We start from the raw sequence: 14,129 nt of genomic DNA on the forward strand, positions 1-14,129 counted from the left end.
AACCGCAACCATTCAGCATTGCTCGAACGACCGGCATACGACTGCTCGTCGTAGGCGCACCAGTTGCCCCGGATAGCCAAGGACTGTCCCGCAGTACACTATCACTGCTTGCATGTGACCTCTAGCCTCCCTCTGTCACGCCAACGCCACCTCGGGTCCCCCTGATGTTATGGGAGCCCCCGTAAGCCTGGCTTACATGGTGTCCATATGAGAGGATGCGGCGCCCCGAGTTGCATCCTCCTGATGAAAACCCGGCTCATCCTCAGTGAGCCATGCCGCCGCCCCAGTCAGTGGCCATACAGGACAGTCCCATACAAAGTGCTCCGCGCTACTGCACCGGAAACACCCGACCCTCTTGCCAGAAGAGGTCTTTTTCGCCCCGTACCAGACAAAGGCCGCTTAATCTGTGGGCAGTCCTTCACCCTGTGTGGACCCCCACATTGAAAGCAACTATCTTTGCTTTGCGGCTGCTAGCTAGAAGCAGCCCCCAACTGCTTGCCAGAAGCAGTCACCGGCCGGTTACCAGAACTGGCCGCTGAGCTAATTGTTTAGGGGCGACCCTCAACCGCTCTCCGGGAAACCAACTTCCCCCTCACTCGGTTCAGCACCGAGCCAAAATCAGCAGTATACGCCTGATCATGCGTAACTGCTCACTCGTAGACTGACTCGGGCAGCCCTTCATAGAACTTGGTCTTAAACACCATGTCCTCCAGCGCCACCCCCAGTCTACCATCGAGCTGATCTAAGCGGTCCAGGTACACGTAAACTGTCTCTCCGGGTTCGAGTCGGCAGCTGACAAAGCAACGCCATGCCTCCTGTCGAGGCATGGCGTAATCAGCAGTCAGCACTGCCTCCACGACGTTCCATTGAGATGCCTCGCCCACCCTCATGCGTCCATGCACTCTGGCAGCAGTGCCATCGAGCATGTACGCAATCAGCACGCACGGAGCAATGTGCTCCAACTCACACAGTCGCTCGTACCGTGAGAGCCATGCGGTTACCTCAACCGCACCATCTCCGGCAAATGGCTGCATCTGCCGGCTCAGCCTTTTTAGAATAGGCCCTCGTGGCTAGTTCATCAGATTCGTTAAAAAAGTGGCATCTAGAATCAACGGTACTGTTCCAGCGCTCGCGGCGCCCTCGGGTGGCTGACCACCTCCACCTTCGGTAGATGGCTCAGCCTTTTGGCTGCTCCCGGGCTCACTCATGGCTCGCTCGTGCTTACCTCAGCCCAGCTGAGTGGCACCACTTAACAACAAGGCAAAACAAATACAATATATAGGCCAAAATAGCTTGGAAGCTGCTAAGTAAAGATTACGCAGTACCACACTGCCAGCCGTGACACTCCAAACGTCCCCTTGTGTCACTCCTACTCTACCTGCACGTTTTCCCAGAAAACACCGTCGTGCCAGACTACACCAGTAAGTTTACTCACGAGTCACCAAGACTCAGACAGACTTTTATGATCCTCAAAACGTAACACAACTCACGAAGAGCGCAAGAGTCACGAGCTGAGGGAACGGAGCTCTGATTCACAATGCCAACATGGCCGATTCTGCTCGTCCGGTGGTGTATGCCTACGAACTAGTGCTGGGCACGAGTACTTTTTGGTCAACGGGTTTAGACCCGCCCCCTTCTGTTCGGGTTTTTCGAGTATCGGGTAGCTAGTAGTGCTAAGCTCGGATATTTCTTTGCCTACAGGTTTTTCGAGTATCGGGTTTGTTGATATGGATTTTATGTTTAAATTTTCCAAACAGATATATTTTCAAATTTACAAAGCAATTATATTTCTTTTCAATTTATTTATCATTTTCCACAGTTTTTATCGACTGACATTCGTACTCGCAGCGTTAACAGGCGGATTGTTAAACAGTCAAGATAGTCTGGGTCACAGGGAATGTTCGTTTCAACAGGTGGCAGAAGATAGGGTCTATGGTAGCTTAAAACTTAAGCATGTTCTATGGACCTCTCTAACCTTTTGTAGATGGTGCTCCAAATCTCATAAAAAACTTTTCATTATCGGTTTTTTCCGTTAGTAAGGCGTGTTGGCTTAGTAAAACTTGGTTATAATTAATTATGTAATCCATAATAGCTAGCTGTGGTAATAAATTTAAACAGAGTTATTAAATTTTCACTGCTACGATCGCGAAACTGATGGCAGTTTCTAACAAGGCGATAGCGGAAACAGACTAAGGACCTATGTGTTATCGGCGAAAGTAAACACGCGCTGTATTAAAAAAGGCATAGATTTGTTTACGAAGCCCATTTGGCTAATTGCGCAAATAAAATTTGATGTAAGTATTTCTACTCACTTTTTAATGACAAGTAATCACTGCTTGACTACAATATCTCCGGTAGGTACGGTAAATAAAGTATGAGATGCTTTATTCTATCTATTAAATTGAAGACTCGTTATACCCCATTGTCGTGCCTCCTTAGCAAAAATGACCCAAAAATGCCCTGTGAGCCCAGACTAAAAGCGCAAGGTGCAATAGACCGAGTTTTTGTTCACACTACCCCACGGATCCGTGTACCAAAACCCGAACTCGAGAGTCAAAACCTGAACCCGAAGGACCGGAATACCCGAAATCTCTATTACCCAATACTCGAGAGAAAATAAACCTGCGAGTTCAACGAGTATTACTACCCGTGCCCAGCACTACCACGAACCCTTCCGAGCGACCATCGGGCACCGCGTGACTACTAACTCACAAGAACCACCGTTGTAAACCGATTTTGACCATCACGCGTTTTTCAAAGTTTGTCGAAATATTACGTAAAACGCATCCAGTAAGCCATTAGGAGCGATTTCACGATGATTTGGCATGATTTTAGCCGTCACGCGTTGTCACGCAATTTTGGGTAAATTTTTTGACCCAACCAAAAACCATCAAAATATCATCTAAGAGTGTTTTAGAAAGATTTGATGTCATTTTGAAGTATTTTTAATCATCACGCGTTTTACTAAAACGGCAACCCGTTTAGTAAAACGTGTGCGAAACGGTCGCCGTTTTACTATATCGGTAGCCGCATAGTATAACGCGTGACGATTTACAAGCTAATACAGGTCGAAATTTTTGTCAGGCATGCGTGAATATGACTCCTGACGATGTAGAATACATTTGTAAATATTTTAAAGTTGTTTTAAACCGACTTTGACCATCACGCGTTTTTCAAAGTTTGTCGAAATATTACGTAAAACGCATCCAGTAAGCCATTAGGAGCGATTTCACGATGATTTGGCATGATTTTAGCCGTCACGCGTTGTCACGCAATTTTGGGTAAATTTTTTGACCCAACCAAAAACCATCAAAATATCATCTAAGAGTGTTTTAGAAAGATTTGATGTCATTTTGAAGTATTTTTAATCATCACGCGTTTTACTAAAACGGCAACCCGTTTAGTAAAACGTGTGCGAAACGGTCGCCGTTTTACTATATCGGTAGCCGCATAGTATAACGCGTGACGATTTACAAGCTAATACAGGTCGAAATTTTTGTCAGGCATGCGTGAATATAACTCCTGACGATGTAGAATACATTTGTAAATATTTTAAAGTTGTTTTAAACCGACTTTGACCATCACGCGTTTTTCAAAGTTGGTCGAAATATTACGTAAAACGCATCCAGTAAGCCATTAGGAGCGATTTCACGATGATTTGGCATGATTTTAGCCGTCACGCGTTGTCACGCAATTTTTGGTAAATTTTTTGACCCAACCAAAAACCATCAAAATATCATCTAGGAATGTTTTATATAGATTTGATGTCATTTTGAAGTATTTTTAATCATCACGCGTTTTTCTAAATCGGCAATCCGTTTAGTGAAACGTGTTCAAAACGGTCGCCGTTTATAACGGTGACCGTCGCCGTACTAAACGGTCGTCGTTTTTTACTATAACGGTCGTAAAACGCGTGACGGGTGATTATTTTCAGGCTAATACAGGTCGAATTTTTTTCTAAGCACTGTAAATATGTTTTCTGACGATGCAGAATCGATTTTTAAGTGCTTCTATGCAGTTTTAATATATTTTAATCAAATTTTTTTTTCAAACATTTTTTTGGTCAGTCGAGATATTACGTAGAATGCATCCGGTTAGCCATTGGGAACGATTTTATGACGATTTTGCACGATTTTAGCCATCACGCGTTGTCACGAAAAATTTTTGACCCTACTGAAAACCATCAAAATATCATCTATGAGTGTTCTAGAATGCTTCTACGTTATTTATAAGTGTTTTTGACCATCACGCCTCGTCACGCGTTTTACTAAACCCGTACAACCCAGCGTTGCCCGGGTAATAAAAAAAACACTGAACAGAAAATTGATTTGTATTTAACATATAACAACATTTGCCATTTTACCTAAAACAACTGTGAAGGGTTTCAAATTTACTTTGTCAAACTACTTTTAAACTTCATATAATGACAAAAAAGGTTTCGTGCAGGTCAAATAATCTTTAAAAATAAAACGACTATAAAGGGTTTAGATGTAACAGTGAAATAATTAGCAAGTAATAGCTAAATTGAGTCTGTTTTGCTACGATTACAATATGAGATGATTCGGTAATGATACAATTAATACAAACTGAGAAAACAAAATAACATTCGTGAATATGTTGAATTAATAATAACAATTCTTGCATAAGTGTGTATAAAAAAGTTACTGTTCCACCAACAGATATCCACCAAAACTCTGAATACGACGATACTGCTACAACGATATGTTATGTAAAAGTAAATTATTGTAGTGTCTTTGTCTGATCGAAGGTGAGAGAATATAGATGTTACTCCTACTCGAGATAATACATTATTGTCCGCGTGAAAAGTAGTGACCTTAACAGCGATTTAGCAATTGAACCTTAAGAAAAGCCAGAAATAGAGGTTCACAAAAACAGCATCGTGTTTCATAGAATTAATAAACTTTAGTCGCCAAATTCTAATATCGAGAGAGTCTATTGTCGATATCGTTTTGCCGAAAACAAATTAGCCCTAATACGTCGAGGACAAAAAAGCATCGCGTGTCATGTAGCTAAAAGAAAGCCGTAGAGTTGTCATTATCACGTCATTTTGGGGTGAAAACGGCGGTCAGATCTAAAAAAGATAACGATTTGTGAGTTTCTAACCGCAATTCCTAAATCAGTTGCGAAATGTACACGCGAATTAATTTCGGCGCCTACAATATAACTGCGCGTTAATAAGACCGTTTCTACGCAACTACAAAACTGCTAATGCTAGTTGCACTGAGTAGTTGTAGTAGGCTGTTGTTGTAAATGGTTTTTAGTATATTTTTGAATAGAGCCTGTACATTGATAGTATTATTACAAACTATTACGTATGTACTACATTGCAAAACGGTTATTTTATATGACTACAACAGGTTTTGGCTTGCCCACAAAACAGTTTTACTTTTTCTTCTAATTACAATACAAATTTGAACCTGACTTTTCAGCAATTATTAGCCTAGCTACAAAACAGTTATATTTCTATTAAATACATGGTGGAACCTGACTTTTTAGCAAATATTAGTCTAGCTACAAAACAGTTATAGTTCTATTAAATAAATCCATTACGTCCATGGTACTACTGATAACATATAATCGCCAACACAGCTACACAGTTTTCAAACCAAGTTAGGAACTGCGGGCTAGAAACTCACAAATCGTTATCTTTTTTAGATCTGACCAGAAACGGCAAACGATGAATAGGTTATGAGGCGCAATAACCGGAGAATCCCGTTAACGCGCCCTAGATACCTAGTAGCGGCTAATAGTCGAAAACGTACGGTACTCTATAAGGCGGACAATCAATCACGCAGATAGACAACGATTGCCGTTTATATAGTAGATATATATAATATATATATTATTTATATTTTTATATATATTATATATATATACATATACATATAGATGAACTGTGATAGATTCATCATTTACTATCATTGGCTATACCCAGTTAGTTATATTAGTTATGTGCCATATTGGTTAATTATATATTATGTGATAGGTTAGTACTTGATATCATGTGCTGCGATATGTTAGTTATATTCCATCATGTACGATGATGAGTCAGTTTTAATACTGTCATAGACTTACCATCATAGAAATACCGTCATAGACTGTAGTAGATCAGTTATATCTATGAATGTTCTGTTAGTTACTTTGCTGTATCAGTTATATGTTGTCACTAGACTTAGGTTCACCTTTTTATTTGTTTTATGAAATTACGGAGAAAATATACATTCAAGTGAATCTGAGAAGTGCTCTTTCTTGCGAAACATTTTTAAAACGCCTTGGAGTTCAAGACATTTGTTAAATTTTTTATCACTTTCGGTGCAACCTTTGTTTTTATGATACAGGCAGTTTTTTGGCATCCTGCTAGCCATGCCAAAGAGGTGCCTATGTATTAAAGTTAAAAAATAGGCTTATCACGTTCTTAGACATGATTTCTATGTTTGTAGGATTATGGTTATGAGTGAAGGTCACGTCGCCGAGTTTGATAGTCCACAGGTTCTCCTCGAAAACAAGCTGAGTCTATTTTATTCAATGGCAAAAGAAGCTGGAATAGTCTCTTAATTGCTGTCAGCCCTTGCACGCAAATACACCATAGTAGCACATAGTAGTACAACGCTACTGCTAAATGATTGCAACTATCAGCTCAATTTATATGGTGTTCAGCTAATTATGCACACACATTATTATACATGTATACAACACACCCCAAGTAGCTTAGTGAAGTTGCCATATAGACGCTCATTACTCCAATCAATGCTTTTTTTATCTGTGCTATTTTATATACACTATAATATACTGGTATATTATAGTACATTTTATAATGAACATGAACTATTAAAAAAAAGGCTGTTTTTGAAACCTCTAGTTTTTAATGAGACGTTAAGGCGGTATAAAAAAGGTGACCAAGTCTACTGGAAGATTTATCAAGCCATACAAGGTTGTCAGCTTGCCTCGGTGCTGCAAATCAACCCATCAAAGGGTTTTAAACTGAAACCCAACATTGGTCTCTGTGGGTGTCTTGCGAGATTAAATTTATGCAAGAACTAAACAATGTAACCACTCTAAAGTCAAACACTAGATTTAAGTATTGGCATAATTTCTGTAAACAATATGGAAGAAACATGCATGTGGCACTGGAGAACGAGTTGAGCATGGATGGTATAAAGGAGGGGACTTAAAAAGGTACTTGTTATGGAATGCCTATTGTATAACTCATATTAAATATGTAGGGATGGAAGCTTCTCTTGCTGTCTGAAATGTTACCAATATTGCAAAATTCTTCCAGGTGAGACTACATTTTCTGCTATAAAGTCTTTCAGGATCGACTAAATTCTTTGTATAGAGCCTCAAGTGACTCACCATCCGACCAGCACAAACATACAAAACCATGAGACTGTTTATATTCATTTCAACTAGAGATTTCCATAAATATCAAATTGCTCCGAAAACTCTCAACAACCTGGGATCAAGTTGTATCCAGAGGATTTGTGTTATTAGACAAAAAGGGGACCAAGACTGATAAATGTTAGTCATGTCTGGCAGGCTCTGCGAAATGATTAAGTTAAATATTTGGATGACTTCTAATGTATGCAAATCTCCAAAAATGTCAGAAACAACCATCCAATTAAATTTCTTATATTGGGTAGTAATCCTAGCGTTTATTGCAATATCATAGCAATTTTAATGGTTAAAAATAACATAACATAATGTGAAATTTAACTGCGGTTTACATTCAACTCCTAATTTGGAATCAAACCTCAATAATATGAGTTGAATTTGTTCCACGATTGAGCTTGAATAATTGAATTGACAGAAATTAAATTGTGTTCCAGACGTAAAAAACCTAATTGGTGTATGAAAATATTTTTAGATAACGAATACTTTCACATACATCTACTTTACGAATGTAAGATAAAAGCAAATATAATATTATGTGACAGCATAATATTAACTAGCTTGTTCAACATTAACAACAGATTAATGTGGCTAACAGAAATTAAGGTGGCTTAAGAGATATTTCTTGACATCAAACGTAAAGGTTTTCTCTGAACAAACAAAAGAATCGATATAATTGCGGAACAAAAAACTTAACAGTTTGTTAACTAACTAAACATTAATCGTACACTATGTTCATGTTTTATGATAGTTTTTTCTATTGATATAATTTTTTTTTATTATTGTCCCTTTGACTCGCTGTTTTCTTTAGCACACAAAACTTTTGTGGATAAAAACAGCATTCAATGCAGAACAAACTAATGATGTATACCAGGTGTTGTTGGCAGTGTGCACCATGTATGTAGCAGCCATTTTTTGAAACTAATGTGCCTATCCTAATTAATGGGTGATACAATCAACAAAATTTAGGCTTGCAACTGAAAAAGTGTAGTATGACATATTACTAATGAGTTTGTGTTAAATCAGCATAAAATGCGAATATTGTGAAAGAAACTGCTCGTTTTTTTACTTTCCACAAAGCAGTCAGATAAATAAACACTCCGAGTGTTTTAATAACTAGAATATTTATATTTCGCCACAAATATTTATATGTATACACAAAATCATATGCAATAAACAAATGACAAGCTCGTAGAGTATGCGCAAACTGCAACGATTGTAACAGGCACCTTTTATAGCGAAACTTTACGATAGGCACCACCTCCTTTTTTGTTCTTCTTGGTGTGGCGGCCGGCTCATCAGTGATCAGGCCTACTTCTATGATAGGGAGGCCCAGCCATGCCAGTGATCATGAGGCCGGTCTCGCCGGCTCTGGTCACGGCGCCTTGCAGTAACAATATGACTGAATCTAGCTAAGATCGAATGTAAAGATCCCTGAGTGATTCTAAAATGAGTTGAATACTCAAATTTATAAAAAGCCATTTTATACAAATGTTTAAATATTGAGCATTTGTGAGTTTCTAGTAATTACTTATGTGATATGCTTATATCACACCTAAGAGTAATTTCTCTATAAAGAGTATTTTTCTCTCCTAAGTGTAATAACCTATAAAGTGAATTAATCTACCTGTTAGCAAATAATTTATTTCCTCATCGATTTAAAAGAATTCTGCTCATAGCCTAAAACCCTAAACAGGTGAAATATTTGGTTGAACATCAATCCGATATCAACCTCATATTTTATAAATTGAATTTTCATAGAATATTGTTTTTGGTGGTCATGTATTGGTCAAATGATAAATTTTTAGTTATAGTTCAAAACTATCATGCCGTCACCAACTCGAGGTCCTTCAGCTGTGTCTTTCAGACATCGTCAATAAATGGCTACAAAGCTTATAACAGAATCAATTTTTGCTGCATAGAAGCATTTAGATATTATGAAACAAAAGTGCAAGTTTCTATTTCAGCTCACGGAAACAAAAAAGGGGTTGAATTTTCGCTGGATAGCCTACCTTGAATTATAATAATTCAATTGACTTACTGTCCGTTGAATTGAGTGAAGTTAGTCCATTGCCAATGCACTCACTCGCTTGTTATTGAAATGGTCAGTGAACGAAGAATTATTTAAAATTAGCTTATTCATGGAAACAATCCTTGGTGTGTACCCCTTTTAAATGACGGTCCACTCATGTTGATACTTTTAATGGATCAGCCGCAGTTGTATGGATTCGTACTTCTGTAAGTTAACAGCTTAATTACTGTTTCGGTGCAGGCTGTCTGATTCTACTTACCTAAATTTGGAATCACTGGTTTCTGACCTTTTGATTGTGTAAACCCATTTATAGCAGCATTAAAAGGAAATATAGCAATGTATTGAGAAAACAAAACATCCAGTTTGAGAGGAAAAGATTTGAATCAATTTGGATTTGAATCTATATTTTTAGTAAAAGTTGAGTTTCACAAAGCTAGTTGACAACCTGAAAATAAGTCTGTACATTACTGCTGACACGCTGGCCAGATACAGTGAGTAGGGGGTTATGATTAACTCAATCTGCTGCTGCCACGGGTCAAACAATATTTTTGTCACTCGCTCCTTTCGGCTTGATTAAAATGGTTGCCCACGCATGGCTATCAACAACTTCAAAGACAATTCCCTATTTAAGAGTGAGAAAAATAGTTTATCTTACTAAAGTTTGACTGCTTCGGAAAACAGACTTGACTACATGGTTATAATGCAACTTTTTCTCTCAGTGCAAGAGAGCAGTGTTTATCTTATACTGCGGTTCAAGTATTAGTAAAATCACCTCCTACTATTGCGGGAATAACATATCCAGCTCTTGAAATAAAACATCGTTTGTCCCCCATTGATGTATACACCACCACTACTCAAGGTTGGAAGCTACTAGTTGCAAAAGGTAACTACAGTACAAATTAACAGAGATGACTCTAACCAGCGGTTACCAATAATAACACTCTAATTAATTACAGCAGATGACATTAATATTATATTATCATTTTAAAGCTTAAATGAAACTCTTAAATGAAACTCAAAAATAATGAATAAATTGAAATTATTTCAACACTTTATTACAAAAAGATTTAACAAGAGCTGTAGAACTGGCTGTAGACATGATATACAACATTCATTACAAAGGCTATGGCAAGAGGGTGATTGGATCAATGGCACAAGACTTTTACTCCAGTATAAACAGTAATAAGACTTTCTCCAGTACAAACAGTAACAACGTTGAGAGCCAAAACTTCTATTACTCATGATACTATGCCAGCCTCCTTCGCCATTGTGTAGAATAAGCTATTCTGGTTGGTGAGGAGATTCTCTGGACTATTAAACTCAAGAACACGACCTTCACCCATAACCATAATTCTGAAAAGAAATGAGGATAGGAGCCATAATAATCACAGACCTATATAACTCACCAATCATAGTCAATGATGGTGTACAACTAACCTATTATAGACCACGATAGTAATTTACTAACCTATCACAGACCAGGATAGTAATTTACTAACCTATCACAGACCACGATAGTAATTTACTAACCTATCACAGACCACGATAGTAATTTACTAATCTATCACAGACCACGATAGTAATTTACTAACCTATCACAGTCCATGATAGTGTGCAGCCTGTGGGCAATAGTCAGAACCGTGCAATCTGAGAATTTACTTCTAATAGTCTTTTGTATGACATCATCAGTTTTCATATCAACTGCTGCTGTCGCCTCATCCATTATGAGGATCTTAGTCTTGCGGAGAAGTGCTCGGGCTAAGCAGAGCAGCTGCCTCTGACCAACGCTATAACCAATGAACTGGACACGTATTAACGGGCAACAATCATCAACTATGATCAAAGGCTTACGAATCACAAATCTTGTAGCTTCAACCCCGTTCTTGTTTATCCAAACACAACAGGCATGTCTAAATGCTGTGGTGTTCAACGTGACAAACAAATATATTGTGAGATGAAGATGTGTAAAAACGTGTGCTGGGTCACCTGAGATTCTGTCCTCTCTCTCCACACTCAGCAGACAGCTGTTTGGGTTGCTCAGAAATAAAGCTCTTCAGTTCACATTGTTCCAGAACATTCCAGAGCTTTTCATCTGAACTTTCAGCAAATGGGTCCAGGTTGTCTCTCACAGAGCCAGAGAATAGCACCGGATCCTGTGGTAAAGAAATAAACACCCACTACACTAGTGGGAATAAATACCTATGCGCGGTGAAACAACCAGGTAAGCCCTCTATTGCATATTAAAAAGTCATTCATTGTTTTAGTCTGATCAGAGATAAGCTACAGGAATTGTTCAAAGGATAAACCTGTTGAGAGCCTTGCTAGTTTTGAAATGCTACAGACACTACTATGGCTGCTGGTTAAAAAACACTATCAAGTGACTAGATTGTAATGAAGCCATCACTTAAAATATTTTTAGTCTGTGTAATTGCCTTTAAGATAGCTACTCCATTTACTTCCATTGTAATTCCTGCTAGAATGGCTTGGATTGGTATAATTGCTACAACAGCAGCTATGATCGGTGTAATTGCTACTAAAATTCCTTCCATTGGTATAATTCCCGCTAGAATGGCATGGATTGGTGTAATTGCTACAATAATTGATTTGATTGGTTTAATTGCTACTAGAATTACTTCCATTGGTATAATTACTGCTAGAACAGTTTTGATCGGTGTAATTGCTACTGGAATAGCTTGGATTGGTGCAATTCCTTTATATTGTAATACTAGGGGAATGCCCGCCATTGCATGGGTAATAAAAACAGCTTATAAACAGTGGCAGGTAATGTGGTTGCCATTGGCTGTTTCTTTACCAAACGCACTTGAGTAACTTAAGCTAGTCTAAATCTTTACTATAATAAGAGCCGTGCTTATAATCATTATGTTACGTGTCATGATCTCTCACGCAATCATGATCTTCAAACATGCTAGTAGTAACCAATAGTACTTTTGCAAGCGCTGCAAAGTATGTGCACAATTATTCCATAGTATAGCAAGGACAGCATAGTGGTTAGCTCGCCTGTTTGAAGAACTGCTGGTTCGGAGTTCAACTCCAGTGCGAAGCGAATTTTTCGTTCCTAGATTTTAATTGCTATACCTGGATACAGGAATGACAGACAAACAATACAGATGTTTATATATATATATATATATATATATATATATACTAGCTGCATTACCCACCTACGGAAACAGATTCATGTGCAGCATGAGGTTTATTAAGAGTTGTCTTTCATACTGTAAAACAACTCCAAATATGCAGTCTACTGAAATTGTTGCCCTGATCAGAGTATACATACACATATACATGTCAATAATGTTGAGGAGAACAATGGAAATCTGCAATATGTTTTACAGCTAGTCTACAATGCATCAGTCTCGAACCACTCAAATCGGAGTTGCCCTATTTGTGTACAGAGAACTGATAACGAAATTGACATTGCTAAGCAAACTGAAGTTCTTCAAACTGGCAGTATTGAAAAATTTTGCATCTTTTAAAAAATTATACAAAATATTTTGCTATTGCCAGCTTTTACTGAATGGAGACTTCTACATGCTTAAAACACTAATCATGGTTCACCAGTTCTTCATCTATAGCCTGCGTTTTGACATGGTATATATAAACAGTAATGAGGTTGTGTCGATAAAATTTATACGTATAACAGCACAGACAGTATGATGTCAAGGAAGATACAGCATTAGCACCTTACAATAATAAAACAACGCCAACATGATAGCCTTTTTATGAGATACAATAAGGAAAACGAATGCATGAAAATATATATATATATATACTGAAAAATATGTTAGAAAACGCTGCATGTGGTATAGCAGAACATGAAGAACATAACATGGCATAACAATAACACAATGTTAGTTCAACGCAACACTTGCGGATAGACAACATTTTTTGTTTTTCTGTCGGGTGTATGAACAAACAGTTTTCGACTTGTGCCTACTTTTGAGCAGGCGATGTGCAACTGGTCATGGCTAAAGCAGGGTGACGGTAAGTCGATACCAGCTGCTCTCTTTCTTCTCACCATCGCCTATCGCAACCTTCGGAGTACTCGTGCAAGTTCCGTAGTAGTAAGTTACAGTAGGCCTACTCGTAGCTGAAAAAAAAGTAACTCAGCTGCTGAAGGAAATGAACATGTTTACTATCACGAACAGTGGCAAATCCAAGGTTTTCAAGTAGTGGAGGTGTGGCAATTCATAGACAATACAACATTGAATGAGAAGTACTTACATCTTTGAAGTAGCAATTTAGTAGGTAAAACGCAGTAGCAGTACCCGTGCAAGTTCTGTAGTAGCTGTAGTTCTGCAGTACTCGTAGCTAAAAAAAAAGTAAAAGTAACTGGGCTGCGGAAGGAAATGAGCTTGTTTACTATCACAAACAGTGGAAAATCCAACATTTTTAACCCTTTCACTGAAGTAGACTCATTTATGTGTTTTTTATGGTCGACCACGTAGATGCATTTTTGCGATTTTACCAGCAATTGCTAGTAACTGAATTTTATTATTCGTTGATAACATAACCAACGATTTTTAGGACTTTTATGGTAGTGACAGTGTTGTCCTAAGATTTCTCTATAAAATTAGCCTAGTTTAATTTTTTAATCTTTGTTTGGTAACTTCCAACCTAAAAACGAATGTTTTCTGTGTAAGTTCTTTAAACGCCTATGAGTTAG

At 38.1% G+C, this 14,129-nt stretch overlaps 2 protein-coding genes across 2 annotated transcripts in view; one reads left to right on the forward strand and one right to left on the reverse strand.

Moving 5' to 3' along the window:
* LOC137400304 (multidrug resistance-associated protein 1-like) overlaps nt 1-6,849 on the forward strand; it is a 66,317-nt gene extending 59,468 nt beyond the window's left edge. Inside the window, exon 24 of the mRNA XM_068086632.1 lies at nt 6,462-6,849. Within this exon, the coding sequence (XP_067942733.1) occupies nt 6,462-6,576 (115 nt within the window). The 3' untranslated portion in view covers nt 6,577-6,849. The remainder of the gene's footprint in view (nt 1-6,461) is intronic.
* A 3,673-nt stretch (nt 6,850-10,522) lies between these two features.
* LOC137400305 (ATP-binding cassette sub-family C member 2-like) overlaps nt 10,523-14,129 on the reverse strand; it is a 52,443-nt gene continuing 48,836 nt past the window's right edge. Inside the window, exons 23-25 of the mRNA XM_068086633.1 lie at nt 11,429-11,595; nt 11,035-11,229; nt 10,523-10,795 (exon numbers count right to left, since the gene is read on the reverse strand). Of these exons, the coding sequence (XP_067942734.1) occupies nt 10,681-10,795; nt 11,035-11,229; nt 11,429-11,595 (477 nt within the window). The 3' untranslated portion in view covers nt 10,523-10,680. The remainder of the gene's footprint in view (nt 10,796-11,034; nt 11,230-11,428; nt 11,596-14,129) is intronic.

The sequence above is a fragment of the Watersipora subatra genome, chromosome 7 (genome assembly GCF_963576615.1).
Source record: "Watersipora subatra chromosome 7, tzWatSuba1.1, whole genome shotgun sequence".
NCBI lineage: Eukaryota > Metazoa > Bryozoa > Gymnolaemata > Cheilostomatida > Watersiporidae > Watersipora > Watersipora subatra.